We start from the raw sequence: 15473 nt of genomic DNA on the forward strand, positions 1-15473 counted from the left end.
GCTCTGCTATGCATGTGAGCGTGTGTGTGTGTGTTTTTAGTCCTTGCATGTGTTTGTGTATTTAGGAGCAGGGGCTGAATATGTGTGTGTGTGTGTGCTATGAAGGGAAAGGGGCTTTTGATCGTGTGTTTTTTTTGGTGTGAGGGATGGTGGGGGGGAGTTAAGGAGGACATTCACTTTTGATTTGGCCTCAGAAGGGTGACAGGGACTCGGAGCTCTGGTGGCATGCTTTACTGAAACAATCGTCTCTGACCACAAATAAGCGCTCACAGACTGTCAGCCTGCCTCCTGATGACTTTTTCCTTGCTTTTTTTTTTTCTGTGAAATTTCATGGAGAGATGAAAAGCTTTTAGTTTAACCTTAGTTTCTGTAGCCTTGGTGAGACTGCTAATGCTTTGGATGAGACACAAAAGTCTCTCTCTCTTTACTTGATTGTGTGACAAGTTCATTTTATCTTACTTTCCCATCGTGCGTCAAGTGTATATTTGTAAAAAAGAAAAAAAAAAAGTGTTCCGCAAATCAAGGCTGTGCTCACACAGTAGAGGGAGCGGCTTTTGGTCCTGTTGATGGTCTAAGCTCGTGGGGGGAAAAGATGGAGTGGCTCTCTGAGGGAATGAAAAGCCAGGATGAACACTGGAGAGGTTTATGTGGGTGTTTATGTACTGTATGAGGGGTAGCGCTGGGATTGGCTCCTCTGGAAAAGGGGTCTTTGACTGGAGGGATTTGGACATGCTGAAATTAAACAAGCCAATTAGGCGAGCAGAGAGTTTAGAGGTCAAAGCGCACTCCATTAAAGTTCCTTTTCTCTGCCTAACTACTAACTCAGTATGTCTCTGAGTCTGTTGAAGCAATAAATCTGATTAGACCTCTCCCTCTCCCTCTCTCTCTCTCAGTCCTTTGCTGTTGTTTTCCCTCCACTGATCATTGTTTTTGTTAAATTTGAGGCACCATTTAACACGTCTTTGGGTGCAATCCCAGCCACACGTTCACGCCGCATTCACATGAATTTGCACTCGCAGAACTTGAGCGCTGCCTTATAGAAACATGGCCTCTTGTGTCAGAGTGCAGTACCACATATCATTATGTATTTGTGCATGCATTACCACACAGAATAAAAAGTTGCTCTAATTAATGTTATAGTCCCAGTTATCAGACTTCCTTTATTAACACACACACACTTTTTTTGTTGGGTTGAATTTCCGAAAACTCAAAAAAGAAATTTGTTAAGGTTCGTGCTTCACTGCATCGGGCCATTTCGCCTTTAAAAAAAAAAGGAGATATTTTTTCTATTTTCATTTTGGTCCAACTTTTAAGATATCCCTTGAATTTTCTTTGGAACTACTTTCTTTGGATTACCTCGAGTAATTAAAATGCTGTTTCTAGACAGAGATTTTGTTCTTAAATCTCTTAAATATACATTTTCAATGCAAAGAAATTCCATTTGCTTCCATATTATTGGAGTGGAGGCTGATATCTCTCTGCAGTTTGGTTGAATTCTCTCTCTAAAGACACCTATTCAGTTTTTGTCATTAGCATGTTTCTTGTTTGCTTGAGTCGAGTGCTTCCCATTGTCATCGCTCATTGATTTTAGAACTTTAAAAATGGTAACAAAGATAGAAATGGAGAACTGAAAGACCCTGACCCATGCAACACTTGAGCAATGGCATTCTTGTTCCAGCTGTTGATTTGTGATCACTAGCTTTCTTTCAATGATTCCTCTCAGCTTCCAATAGATTAATGTTTCAAATGGGGCTGACCGACGTTTTTCTGTACAGTGACCTTGTATTTCACCATCTACATTGGCTGGAAAGAAACGAGGAATAGCAGGGCATTGAGGTATTTCTCAGTGTATAAATGACTTCTTCTGCGTTGTGTGTGTGTGTGTGGCGCTTCGAGGGAGCCTATCTTATAGACTGGGCTATACAATTGAATGTGCCAGTGGCCCTGAGAGAAGAAGAGCGAAAAGAGGAGGTTTGTCTCCAGAGGTGGGAGGTGGATACTCTCAATACCTCCATCAGGGCAACACAGTAAGGAAAGAATATCTCAAGGTTAGAACGGCAATAGATTTTTTCTGTGAGAGCTGGAGGATAAAAACACAACAATTGCGTCAAAACTTGCCTTTTGAGACTCTGAGGGACACTGTTTTTCTGTATTCACATCCAAGTTTCTTCCTCCTCACAGTCCTTTATTTCTGACTTAAAGAAACGCCACTCAAAGTGAAGGTTGTGAGCAAGCAGTGCATTGATTAGACCCACGACTTTTTTTTCCTATCTTTATTGAGAAAGAGAGGCTTCAGCAGTTGTCACCGTCACTCCATCCGCCCGTCCGCTGCCGTTCATAGGAGGTGTGTTTGTCCAAGTGGACGTGGGAGACACTGTGGATTTATCTGATCTTACAAGCCATCAGGTTGAGCAGAGCTTTGCTAAACATGACCTGAAGTGTGCCGGCCCCCGAGCAAACGCTGCTGTCACCTTGGCCAACCCGAGCTGTCATCTCTCAGGATGGCCCATGAGAGCTGACAGCTGTGGCGTTCCCAAAACAAATCACTGCTGCGTTTGGTAACACTCTGCGTCCCCGCGATTTAGCCCTCACCAAGACGAGAGCGGGAGCGGCGGCTGCTAATGCTTTGGCTAATGCACTGCCTGAATGTGTGTCTGTGTGTGCTCATCTTCTTCTTCTTCTTCTGTGTGTGGGTATATTTGTGTTTGCTCGGGCTTATGTGGTTTCTCTTTGGTTTGCCGCCACCTCGTTGAATGGTTCGACATAGCGATGCACCCATCTCCCTTTGTCTCATGCTCTCGTCTCTCTGTGGCCTTCACCTGCATCCCCTTTGTTGCGTGGGCTCAAAATGCCTCTTTTATGTCATCTAACCTGTACACAGGAGAAAAAATACAGGGGATAATGTTTTTATCCACGCTCAAGAAAAGAACATGTTACACCTTAGATCAATATTTGTGACCTCAAATGCCAGAAGAGTCTTTATGAGCTAATGGATTGTAAAAATTTTAATTTGAGCTTTTCTGTGTCTTTTATTTTGTTAGAGTGACAAGAAAATATGCCAACATTCCTGTCAGACTGCCATAAATCCTGTCAATTAATACAAAAAAGTTGAATCTTCATCCACTGACAGTTGAGCAGCTCCACAAATTGTCATTAAGACTCTTTTTCTCTGTAGTTCTCAGAAAAACTTTGTGTTCACAACCCTAGACTGAACTGTGCAAGATCAGAAACACTGAGGTGAAGGTTCAAGAGTGAATTTTCTTCTTAACTAGACAGTTGATTGAATATTCACAGTCGAAGGCGAGATGGGAACAAAAATAACAAGGAACTCAGAGTGTGTTTATTGATAAATTTAATGGTAAAGTGGTCTGTACTAAATGAGGTGTTTTTCTCCCTCTCAACTGTTTTTATGAAAGTGTTATGCTTTTTAACTGACATTTTTAATGAGCTTACACACACACACACACACACACACACACACACACTCCCACACACACACACAAATGAACCTGTCAGACACGCTTAAAACACAGAGATTTTTGACTATTTGTTACTGGGCTGTTTTTAGACATCAAACTACAGCAGTTGAGATGTGGGCTCTATTGATGTCATTGTTTTTTATGTCACAGTCATTACTGAGATATCCTTACCCTGCTGGCTCGTCTTTAAAGGAGTGGTTCAGCTAAATTTGCTTTTTTTCCCCCCTTAGCAAAGGGTTTGAATATGGCCATATATATGGACTAGCTGAAATAGCTGAGATCTTGTTTTCTCTCATAGAAATGCTGAAATTACATTGCTCCTACACTGCTGCTGGAAGTCAAATTTCCATGCTGTGAATTTCATGATAAGACATACAAAATTTTGATATTACATGATGTGACATCTGAAGTGAATTTCTTGCGTGCCTTCTTTTGTTTCCCAGCAGACATTTGGAGGAGAGGCTTTTGTTCAGCTACACAGATGAACAACAGGAAGGAGGACATGGAGATCGCCTCTCACTACCGTCAGCTCCTCAGAGAGCTCAATGAGCAGAGGCAGCACGGCATCCTCTGCGACGCCTGTGTCATCGTGGACGGAAAGATCTTCAAGGCCCATAAGAACGTCCTCCTGGGCTCCTCACGCTACTTCAAGACTCTTTACTGCCAGGTAAGGGACTGCTACACTTGGGAGGATGGGTCAAGGGAGTCTGTTAAGTACTTGTTTTTCTCTCAGATCATAGTCGTTTTGGTACTATGTGTTTTACTGCTGATAAAGTGATGAAACTGTTCTATCCCGCATGAGATAAAATGAATATGAAAACACTCATATGAAAGCTGTTTTAGCTCGGTAGCGCAGTGGTTAGTACTGTTCCCTCACAGCAAGAAGGTCCTGGGTCTCAGTCCAAGCTGGAGCCTTTCTGTTTGGAGTTTGCATGTTCTCCCTGTGCTTGTGTGGCTTTCCTCCAGCTACTCCAATTTCCCCCACCATCAAAACATGTACATTAGGTTAACTCTTCAGTCAGTGTCTTGATCAAGGCACTGGCTTCGATCTGACGTTGGTCCCCAGGCGCTGTGCGTTGGCTTCTCACTGCTCCCTCAAGACAGGTTAAATGCAGAGTACCAGTTTCACTATGTTGTACATTGTATGATATGTAATGAAAATATTACTTCTTCTTTCTCAGGTTAAAAAAGGGGCAGAGCCTCACCACCAGACTACTGTCACTCACCTGGACATCGTCACAGCGACAGGCTTCAAAGCCATCCTGGACTTCATGTACTCTGCGCACCTTGCCCTCACCAGTAAGAACGTGATCGAGGTCATGTCAGCCGCCAGCTACCTGCAGATGACAGACATTGTCCAGGCCTGCCACAGCTTCATCAAGGCTGCACTGGACATCAGCATCCGCTCTGAGATGGCTGACGAACTGGCTGACTTTGAGATGGGAGCTGTTGCTGCTGCGGGCATAGGTGGAGGTGGAGGAGGTGGAGGAGGAGTAGGTATAACAGGAACAGGAGGTGTTGCAGGAGCAGGTTTAGGAGGAGGAGGAGGTATAGTGGGCATGGCTTCTGAAGCTCTGGCCTCCATCATGTCTGGTCGCAGCACCTCCCCCTGGCTGGCACGCCGCACTAGTCCGGCCAACTCTTCTGGGGACTCGGCCATCGCCAGCTGCCACGAGGGAGGCAGCACGTATGGCAAGGAGGACCAAGAACCCCCCAAGAGCCATGAGAGCCAGGAGGAAGCCTGCCATGACTCCCAGCCCGCCTGGCCGCATGACTACAGGCCTGTCACCGTCAAAGAGGAACAGGTGTCCCCCGCCTCCTCCTCTCATCCACGAGACACTCCCAGGGGGGCAGCCCAGAGCCAGGGGGAACAAGGGGCTGGAGGGGCCGCTGGGGGAGGTGGAGAGGGACCCTGGCAACCCCTATCAGGGTCAGGGCGGAGAAAGAACAGGAAGAATAAGGACACGGTCAGACATATTACCCAGCAGGCTGAGAGGAACTGGGACAGAGAGCGGGACAGGGAGAGAGACAGGGACAGTAGGCCTGGATCTCCTCTGCCCTCCATGCTGGCCGTGGCTGGATGGAACTACAACGGACAGGAAATCCCAGGTAAGGCTTTCAAGCCTGCATCTTAATGTGTTCTTAGAAAGTGTTACTGCATATTTCTATCTGACAAAACTGACAGTGCAGTAGATTTGGGTCATCTCACAGTAATAATGAAAGCAAGTCATGCATTGTCGGGTCCAAATACTGTTTTATAGTGGATTTGATGGTTAGGTTATTAGTTTAGTGTCACAACAACAGCTGGAATTAACTTGAAATTGCTCTCAATATTGGAAGGATGGACACAGGCCAAAAGAAAGCAGACCTGCACTTCTCTTGGAAAGGACTTTGCGGTGCTGATTTGATGAATCTGAGGCTTTAGCCTTTCCCAGAGTTGCTGCAGTTTGGTAATGTTGGCAGACACTTAGTTAGTTATCCAGTCATGTAATTAGTAAATGACTGGTGAGATAATAAGATTAGGTTAGATAATTAGATGAGAGTGTTGTCTCAACACTTAACTACTGTAGAATCTAATTTATCTGTGCTTCTCTTTTATTTTCTAACCGATAGGGCAGCAGTGACGTGCAAGCATTCAAGCTGCTTTGTTGATTTTTGTTGAACTCAAGTTCAGCACAGTCTTCATGGTGCTTTACAGTACATTATGCACTTAATACTTTGAATCCTGCATGGATATTTCAATGCATGTCAGCCATCCGCATAGTTTACTAGCATGAAACATCCTCTTTTCCTCCTCCGGGTTGAGATTAGCAAGCTTCGACACTAACGTGTTAGGCCTAAGATGATTATCTCAAATCTTGGAGGTGTGAGGTGAAGCCTGGGTAAATGCAGATGGATAATACAATCCTCTTCTTACTGCAGTTTATGTAACACACACTCCCACATAAACATGCAAATGCAAGCACAACACAAACACACACAAGCACACACATGTTTATTTTGAGAGAGCCTCTCCTGATCCTAGGGCTTTCTCAATTGTTTCACGAATTCCTTTACACTAAAAACTAATACATGAAAAACACTTAACGGTGTGCGTGTGTATGTGTGAGTGTGTGTTTGTGTGTCTCTGTGTGTGTGTGCACTGGTGGGCCCAAGGCGTCGATAGGTAGATCATTAAAAGTAAGAGAAGCTAATCCTGGGCGCATTAAGGGAGTTGGCTGTGAAATGGGCACACGCGTCGCGCAGCAAAAGAAAACAGGATAATTGAATTGACCTGGGTCACTGCACGGATTACCAGCGCGTCCTCGCCATCCCAGGCTCCTCCCCCTCTCTCTGGGGTTTAGGGAAGGACCTTCTGGAAAGGGCAAGAGGAGGGAAAAGAGAGAGAGAGGGAGGCAGATGAGAGGGGTAATGAGAGAGCGAAGAAAAACAGAGGCAAAAAAAAGAAAGAGAGCATCCGTACGAGCTTATGAGGGTTTGTCTGCTTAGATCTAAGTGTCCTAAGTCCCAGATTTTGTGACCTGCGGTCAGACCTTATTACGGCGCCTAAGTACATCTTGTCTTGAGCTTCAGAGTCACACACATGCATGCCTACCCACACACACCCACAAACTAAATGCCACTATTAAGCCCGCTGGCCAGTTTCATGGTTCTGTGCTGTGGTAGAGGGTAGGGTTTTAGTCTGGCTATGGTGAAGCAGCCATTACTGAGAGAGGTGTTTTCTCACCTAAAGGTTAGAGGAAGTCTAGTGTTGCTGTTGGTGTAGACTCTCCTGGTGTTAGCCAAAAGACAACCATTTATCCCAGCTTTCAACTGGGTTTTTGGGACTGGGCTCACAGTGGAAGAGAGTGGGGGAAGGAGGAAACGAGAGGCATCATGAGGTTATCAGGTGTTCGGATCTCCTTCAGAGGGCTGACCCTACCATTTAGCAGTAAAATATCATGTTACCAGTGGGCTTATATGGCGTGTAAGAGTGGTAGTGTATGACAGGCAGGATGTGTTTCACTATTGTGTGTTCATTTAGTTTGCAGGAGGTGGTTTCTGTGTGTTCAACGGAAGTTTGGGGGATTGCTGAACAGGTTTTAATGATGATGTACGTGGGATGGTGTGATGTTTTGTTTATTGGAGTGCTGTTCTGTGATGTCCATAAGTTCTAACAATGAAAAGGCTTAAATGTGAAGAGTTTTTTGTTTGTTTGTTTTGACAAAGTCAGAGTCAAAAATACACAGAATCTCTCTGGGCTTATTGTCTACTTAAGTCTTAAATCTCCTTAAGTCTGGATTTTCTCACCTGCAGTAGAAGATCTGATTCAGATGTACGGGTATATGGAAAGTGATGTACAGTTCCATTTAAAGTTTCTAATTACAACATTGCACAGCACAGCAATGTAGGTAAGGTAGACAGAAAAGAACTATCACATACTTGGAATGGCACGATTTGGATTTTTGCTATGCTTGACGCTGAGAAGAAAACTTCTGTCTAAATGAAACCATAACTTTTCAGCGTAACTAACATAAAAATAATGTAACTGTAAATGTAATAACAACTAGAATTACACTCAGTAGAGCGCATACCTCCGCCAAAGACCCAACAGTTTCCTTTTGTACTGACTCATAGATACCAGCCACCAAAATACGCCTGATTTTTTTTTTTTTATGCATCTGTGCCAACTATAGCCATTCATGTGAATGCAATATCTCACGAATGCTGAAGGAATTTCTTCAAATTTGACTCGACTCAAGGATGAACTCATTAGATTTAGTTTTAAAAGGTTAAGGTCACTGTGACCTCATAAAAAATGTTTTGGCCTAATCAAGAATTCATATGAAAATTAGGACAGAATTTTACATAAAATATGTCTAATGATGATAATGATGAAGTTTCAGAGGTCAAAGGTCAACTTTACTGTGACATGATAATGTTATGTAAAAAATGTTCTGGCCGTTTTTCAGTGCAATAATTCAGGAAGAGCAACTTAACCGGTGCACTGAGACATACAACCACATTAATGCCAGTTCATCAAAATGCATGCATTATTCTATGAGAAATTACTGAAAATGTCTAAAAACACACTATTTTGCAATATTAATGAAAGTAAGAAAAAATTCCTGGATCCATCTCTTTATACAAATCTGCACCAAAAGTTAACCAATCCTCCATCCGACTTTCGTGGAAATCCATTCTGTCGTTTTTATGTAATTTACATATATAAAACTGTAAAAATATCAATATGCTTGTTAGATCATCTCTCCAAATAGCAGGTTCAAACTGCATTGTTTTGATGATGTATACCACGGCAGATTTATCTGTAAGTGATAAGATGCATCAAAGTAATCCCAAGTAATTAATTCATTGCTGTTAAACAAAAAAAAGTTTGACCAATCGAGCACTGTTCGATTGCTAAATGACTAAAACAATTTATCAATGATAAAAAATCATCAGTTAATTTACTGTTGATCGAATAATGAACCATTTTCACAGCAGTTACTCTGAGCCACAGGCATGATGAATGAAACTAATGATGGCTCTGTTCCGGTAAGCAATGACTGTTATACAGCAGGCTCAATGTCAGGACCCTGAATGTGACGCACCTAAATAACATGCAGCTGTTATTAATGTTACTAGTTTACACCTGTTTGTTTCCTGCCACAACAAGTGAGAAAGTGAGACATTTTTGATGAGAGAACAATCGTGTGTAACTGTGTGTGTCTGTCTGTCTGTCTGTTGATGTGTGTGTGTTCCTGTATTTCTATCTTTATGTGGACCCATTTTTGTAACTGCTTTGTGAGGACATTTCTGCTTTGTGAGGACATTTTGGCCGATTCTTAAAACTTGTTAATCAAATATCGGTCAGGTTCCTCACAGATGCGTGTGAGTGTGTTTGTGTGTATTTATATGTATTTATATGTTAGGGCTGTTGTTTCATGAAATCCAGTTGTTAGTTTCCATGAAGGAATATGGTCGGTATAAAGGAGAAAGGGCACCTTCAGTCTGAGATTAGCTTAATTGCCTCATTCTTTATTGATGAGAAGTGCCTCGACACACTCTCGCTCTCTCATTCATGTGTGATCGGTGCTCATGCTTTATTATTAGAGACACTTATATTACATACAGCACAGTGGCTGCTTTACTGGGGATTTTAGCTGGATTATTCTGTAATATAAGGATAATATATGGCTGTGTAAAGGCTCAGTGTATTAGCGCAGAGCTTTTTTTTTTTTTAAATGCCGTGTGCCTGTGTTGACATAAACAGCTGCAGGAATTAGGATTTGTTTTCTTTAGATCCCCTTCCCTTGCAAACATCTGCCGTGTTCACTTGATGTCATTATTGAGGCCGCTGAGCGCTCAACTTCCTTTTCTCTCTCTTTCTAACGCTTGATCTCCCTCTTTCTTCCGCTCACCTTGTCTGCTGATACAAATATTTGAAATCTTGAATTAGGAGAAAGAAATCATCACAGCTCGCACTGCAGTGATCTGATCACGTGCGTTAATTTTTCTGCACAATACTATATTGGAGGTGACAATTTCTGAGGAGGGGAGTTTTAAATAGTCTCTACTTCTCCTGCTTATGTCGTAAACCTTTAAATAATTACCTGAAATTATTTTTAGTTTGGCCCTCGCTGCTTCTTCCAGACCTGGATTAAAAAGCATCTGCAAATCAAAGACAGAGTGTTATGAAAATCAAACATAAAGCTTTTTTAAATAATTCAGTATGTTCTTCTTTGATGCCTCATATCAGCCTCTCTTCTTGTAATCCATGTAATGCTGAAACGAACCGATTAATTAATGAGTTGAACAATTATATGAACAATGTTGACTAATTGATTAATCATTTATCAAGCAAAATTATCATTTGATGGTTCCAGCTTCTCAATTGTAAGGACGGGGAGTTTTTTTTTAAAAAAATTCAGTTTTGTTTGATGGTGAATGGAATATTATTTACCTCGGGGCTGTTGATTGTACAATGCAAGCTTAAGAAACTTAAGATAATCATCTTACTAAAATGGAAGGAATCTCTGTCTGTTAGTTTGTCTGTCCTTCGATTTTCTCGACAACCGTTCATCCGATTGACTTCACACTTGGTGGGTGTTCTGCCGAGGACCCAAGAAAGTGCAGTGTCGAGTGTGAAGTCGTTTGGACGAGCTTTTGTTGAGAAAACTGCAAGCAAAAAACATCACCCTGCAGAGCTGCAGAGTCCCCGCAGTTCCAGGCGAAACAGTTCCAAACCCACAGTTACAGACCTACGCATGCGTGAGTTTCAACTACAGTCGGTGACTACATTAACTCAGAGCAATTTAGAGAGAGGGTTAGGCTTAATCCTCTGTTTTATCTGCTTATTTGACATCTGTATGTAACATTTTGATAAACTTACATAGTGGTTAGCTAAATTTCACATTTTTAATACACAAACTGATTTTATAGTTTTTTAGTGTGTCATTGGCATACATTCAGTTAGCTAAATGTCATTTAACGAAGAAGCAGAAATAACAATAATAATGATTATTAATAATTTAGGCATAGCTCATGTTTTGGAAAAAAATAAAATGGATAAAACTGGTGGTGTATTTGGTTTATCACTGCGTTAGTTTAAAAAAGATAGGAAGAAGCTGGTGGCGTATGCATCTTTATAAAACTGCGGGTGAGGAACTGCTCTGTCTACAACTGCAGGGGCTTTCCGGCTCTGCAGGTCAGTGATTTTGAGAAATCTGCAAGCAGCAATACTGGAGGCCAAGCAACTGGCCCTTTACAAACAGGCACATTTTGAACGGGCGCTGCACTACTTTTTCAGTAATTTCTCACATTTTATTGACTAAACAATGAATTTGTTCATTTAACAGACATGGAAAATACTAGCAAACTGCACCCATAGTTTCATGCTGTCTGTATCTACATCCTGCCCCACTATTTCAATATAGTTCCCTACTGAAATCAAGGGTCTAAGGACCAGTGATGAAATGTAACTGAGTACATTACTCAGTATTCAGTATAAAAATGCATGTCAATATATGCATAATTTACTTTTACTGGAGTACATTAAGTACATTTATTGTCAGAATTTATTTTCGAGACTTAAGTACATTTAATCTTAGATGCTTTAAGACTAATCTCAAATACTGTTCGTATGGATTTGTATGACTTTCACTTTCACCAAAGTAATATTTAAATGTGATATTTTTACATTTACTCAAGTATGATTTTGGGTAACTTTTTACAGCACTGCACAGGACGGAGGGTGTCTTAAAGCCCCTGAGGCAATGTGATTTATGATTTTGGGCTACATAAGTAAAATTGACTTGACTTCCACTTCCTTTCAGACTCATCATGGAGAGGTCTTTTTTAAAGAGTAACATGTAAGGAAATATTCACATGAAACACTTGATTGAGTTTGTATTAAATACAGATTCACAAAGGCCCTACCTTTTACCGTGTGACATTGTCAGCTTTTGTTTTTATATTCATTGCTATTATTTCTTTTGTTCAAGTGTCATCTCCTTGAAAGATGTGTCATGTTGGAAGCAAAACTCATTCGCCGTGTGACACCTCTACTCATAGATTGTGAAGAAGCTATAGTGAAAACATGAGTGAACAATTGATTTCTTTCCTACTTCCTTTATACTTGGGGCAAACACCAGCTTGATCTCTATCCCACATAATAACAGCACTGGAAATACTTTTTGTTTGGTTTTATTTTCGCTGGTATTAAAAACACACACACACACAAATGGTGACCTTTAGTGGCAGCTTGGGGGATTTTGGCAATCCGGTACATGGCCGGTGTGATGTATACACACACACACACACACACACATACAGCACATGCACACAGCTTAGAGCATCTGATTATGTAGACGTGAAGAGTTCAATCACACGTGGGCTGTTCTTTCCATTTCCCTCTAGCTGTTGCACATTGATTACATCGAGAATCTTTTTTGAAATCCAACATCTTTATCTGACTGTCTTCCTCTCCTCTCTGTGGCTTCAGAGTTCCCCTCCTCAACCACTAATACACACACACACACACACACTGACACACATACACATGCCCACGGAGACACACACATGAAAAAAAAAAAAGAAAGTGAAATCATTTTTCTGAAGAACCTTTTCCTGTTTATTCCTGCGAGCTCGGGAGCGCTGCAGTTAGCGCTGCATGTTTTGGCTTGTTTGAGTTCAGACCATCATCCTCAGGAGCTCCTGGACTCACCTGGGGCCCGCAGACAGGCGCTGGCACAACTGCCCTCTAGTTTGCACTTCCGCACAAACTTTCTCTCTTTTTTTTTCCCTCCCTCCCTGCGCTCGTCTCCCCAAGTCTCGGCAGTCTAAAGGTGAACACTTGAAATAATGAATCGGATCCCCCTTTCGCCCCCTTCCTCTCTGTATTCCAGTTAAGACTCTCCCCATAGTATTTGCACTTCATTAAACTTGAAATAGGTTTAATATTTAAAACACCTGAACAGATATCAACCCTCTCACCCCTCAAACACCTCTCCACTTTTTCTCTCCCTCCTCCTCGCTCTCGGTTTTTATAATCTACTCTCATATTTCCTCCCTAATTCACTCCTTCTTCATTAAAAACCAAAATAGATTTAATATTTCAGACGGTGCTGACTTAATTTTTAACCCCTTTCTTCGCAGCTCGGTGCTTGACATGGCATGGGTTAGATAACGACATCGTGTTGAGGCCTCTCCCCCTGTATTTCCTCGTGTCTTTCTGGTTCATCTTTCTCACTCTATCCTCACTCAGTGTATTATCACTTCTGTCTCTCGCTGTCTTTGTACTCCAAGCCTCTCTCTGTGTCTCGCTTTGACTCCCCCCCCGCCCCCTATTTTGCTCTCCCTCTTTGTCCTCTGACTGCACAGATGATTTCAGCCCTTTCCTCCCACCCTATTGACTTTTGTGGCCTGCATGCTCCCCACCTCCCCTTAGTTTCCCCTGCTCCCTCCATCCTCTCCTTCCCCTATTTGTGCCCTGCCACCACACATATTCACACTCATCTCCCCCTCGTATCTCAGTAGAGGGTTGAGTGCACTTTTTTTTTGTTCTTCTGGGATTTTTTGACAGATGACTAAAATACTCTCCTTTCCCCTTTTTCCTCTTTCGGTCTCATGTCAGCCTCCTGCTCGGTCCCCACTACATTTATATTGAAAAAAAAAAAGTTCCATTATCACTGTGGTAACCAATCATTTCTCACCACCCACCAGCCATCTTTGTCATATGACCTCACATCCTGCTGGACATTATGGGCAGTCCACCAGCTAAAAGCCCCTTCTCCTACTCCACCACGCCATCGCACCACACCACACACACATTCGCACAATTTTTCACACTCATGCTGTCTGTCTTTTTCTCTCACAGCACTCTCTCTCCCTCTCTCTCTCAGTTCTCAATACTGACACCTGCTCTATTTATAATTCTCTGGCTTTAAGAGAGCCATTTTGGACAGGAAGCTGCCCCCTCCCCACTCCCAACCGTGGCTTTTTTCCAAAACGTCAGCACCCCCCACTTCTCCACCTCCTGCCCCTGGAACAGGCCGGAGAAGAATTGCTAGGTGGAGAAGAGGAGGAGGAGGAGTGTGTGTGTGTGTGTGTGTGTGTGTGGTGGGGGTTAAAGATTAGCTTATCCCACCCCGAGTGCACCTGGGTTGGGCCCATGTGTGTGTTCTAGTCAGCCACGGCCCACACACGTACTGTACACACTCACCCACTAACTTACACGCAAGTATATAAACACATGCATTCATCACACCTGCACATGTTCTGTAAAGTGTGTGCACAATCCTACATTTCACTTCAAAAACGGTCTACACACATCTCTTGGCATTGATCGCTCAGGTCTAAGAATTAAACTACCCAGAATGCATCCAGAACAGGATGTCCTGTTGGCACGGTGCAGAGTGGGTGGGTCAGGGGGTTTTTGTGGTTGAACATTCACAGCAGTACCCCCACAGTTAAATCCCCACCCTCACAAATCAACATACACGCACGCTTTGAATCCGTCACTTACCCCACATGTCTGTGCACACATGTATTAATGCTTGAGGTTGTAGATCACACACAAACTTATTCACTGTAAAGCTCGCTTCAATCTTGACGATACCTGAGGGGCTTTGGATCATTTCCCTTCACTTCCCTGCTCACTTTCAAAACACTTTTCCTTTCATACCAAGGATGGAATACTGTGTGGTTTAGCTTATTTCCATCTATTGTTTGTGTCTAAAAAATCAACAATTATCACAAGCCTCGCTCACAAACACTGTAATTCAGCCGTTAAACTATAATATGTTAGTCACTTAGAGGGTCTGAATGATAAGTGGGGAATTTATCAGCAGTCGTGGTGGGAAAATAAGCTGTTTTTTGTGTACCGAATGACTAGAATCCGCTCATTAAAACAGACAAGTAAAAAAGATAAGTTCACCAAAGTGCATAGCCCCACTCAGTAAACTGAAACATGGCTCAGCTCAGTTCAGCTCACTAACTAGTCAACTGAGAACAGAGAATTTAGTTTGATAAAAATAACGTTTGCAAACAAAGCTAAAGCCCTACTTTGTGGTTGACCAGTGTTTTTTTTCAGGGCTGATACAGATACCAATTATGAGTAAGCAAGGAGACTGGAAACCAATATTTGGAACAGATATACATTTAAAAATGAAAATATAATGTCAAAATTATTTTTTTATTGTTTTTCAGTAACTAACTCAAATGAACTCATTACACATTACACATTTATTTGATAACTTTAATTACTTTGTCAGTTCAGATAATTCAGTGCTGATTGACTATAACCTTTGACCCATAACAAGTCAGATATCGTTGCAGGTGGGACATTAAGATAGAGCACAAAGTGGTGACTACAGACAAAGAATGCTGCATCAGAGCCAAAGTAGGGCATTTTTAAATTAATTTATTTTATCGGCAATCTGACCAAAAAAACCAAAAACTGATGCCGATAATCAGAAAAATGCGAAATATCGGTCCCAATAAACTGCCAGTCCT

At 42.2% G+C, this 15473-nt stretch overlaps 1 protein-coding gene across 1 annotated transcript in view; it reads left to right on the forward strand.

The window, feature by feature from the left end:
• zbtb46 (zinc finger and BTB domain containing 46) overlaps nucleotides 1-15473 on the forward strand; it is a 64260-nt gene that overhangs the window by 17385 nt on the left and 31402 nt on the right. Inside the window, exons 2-3 of the mRNA XM_073470061.1 lie at nucleotides 3923-4146; nucleotides 4661-5588. Coding sequence (XP_073326162.1) covers nucleotides 3961-4146; nucleotides 4661-5588 — 1114 coding nt within the window. The 5' untranslated portion in view covers nucleotides 3923-3960. The remainder of the gene's footprint in view (nucleotides 1-3922; nucleotides 4147-4660; nucleotides 5589-15473) is intronic.

Source organism: Pagrus major, chromosome 7, assembly GCF_040436345.1.
Source record: "Pagrus major chromosome 7, Pma_NU_1.0".
Classification (NCBI taxonomy): domain Eukaryota; kingdom Metazoa; phylum Chordata; class Actinopteri; order Spariformes; family Sparidae; genus Pagrus; species Pagrus major.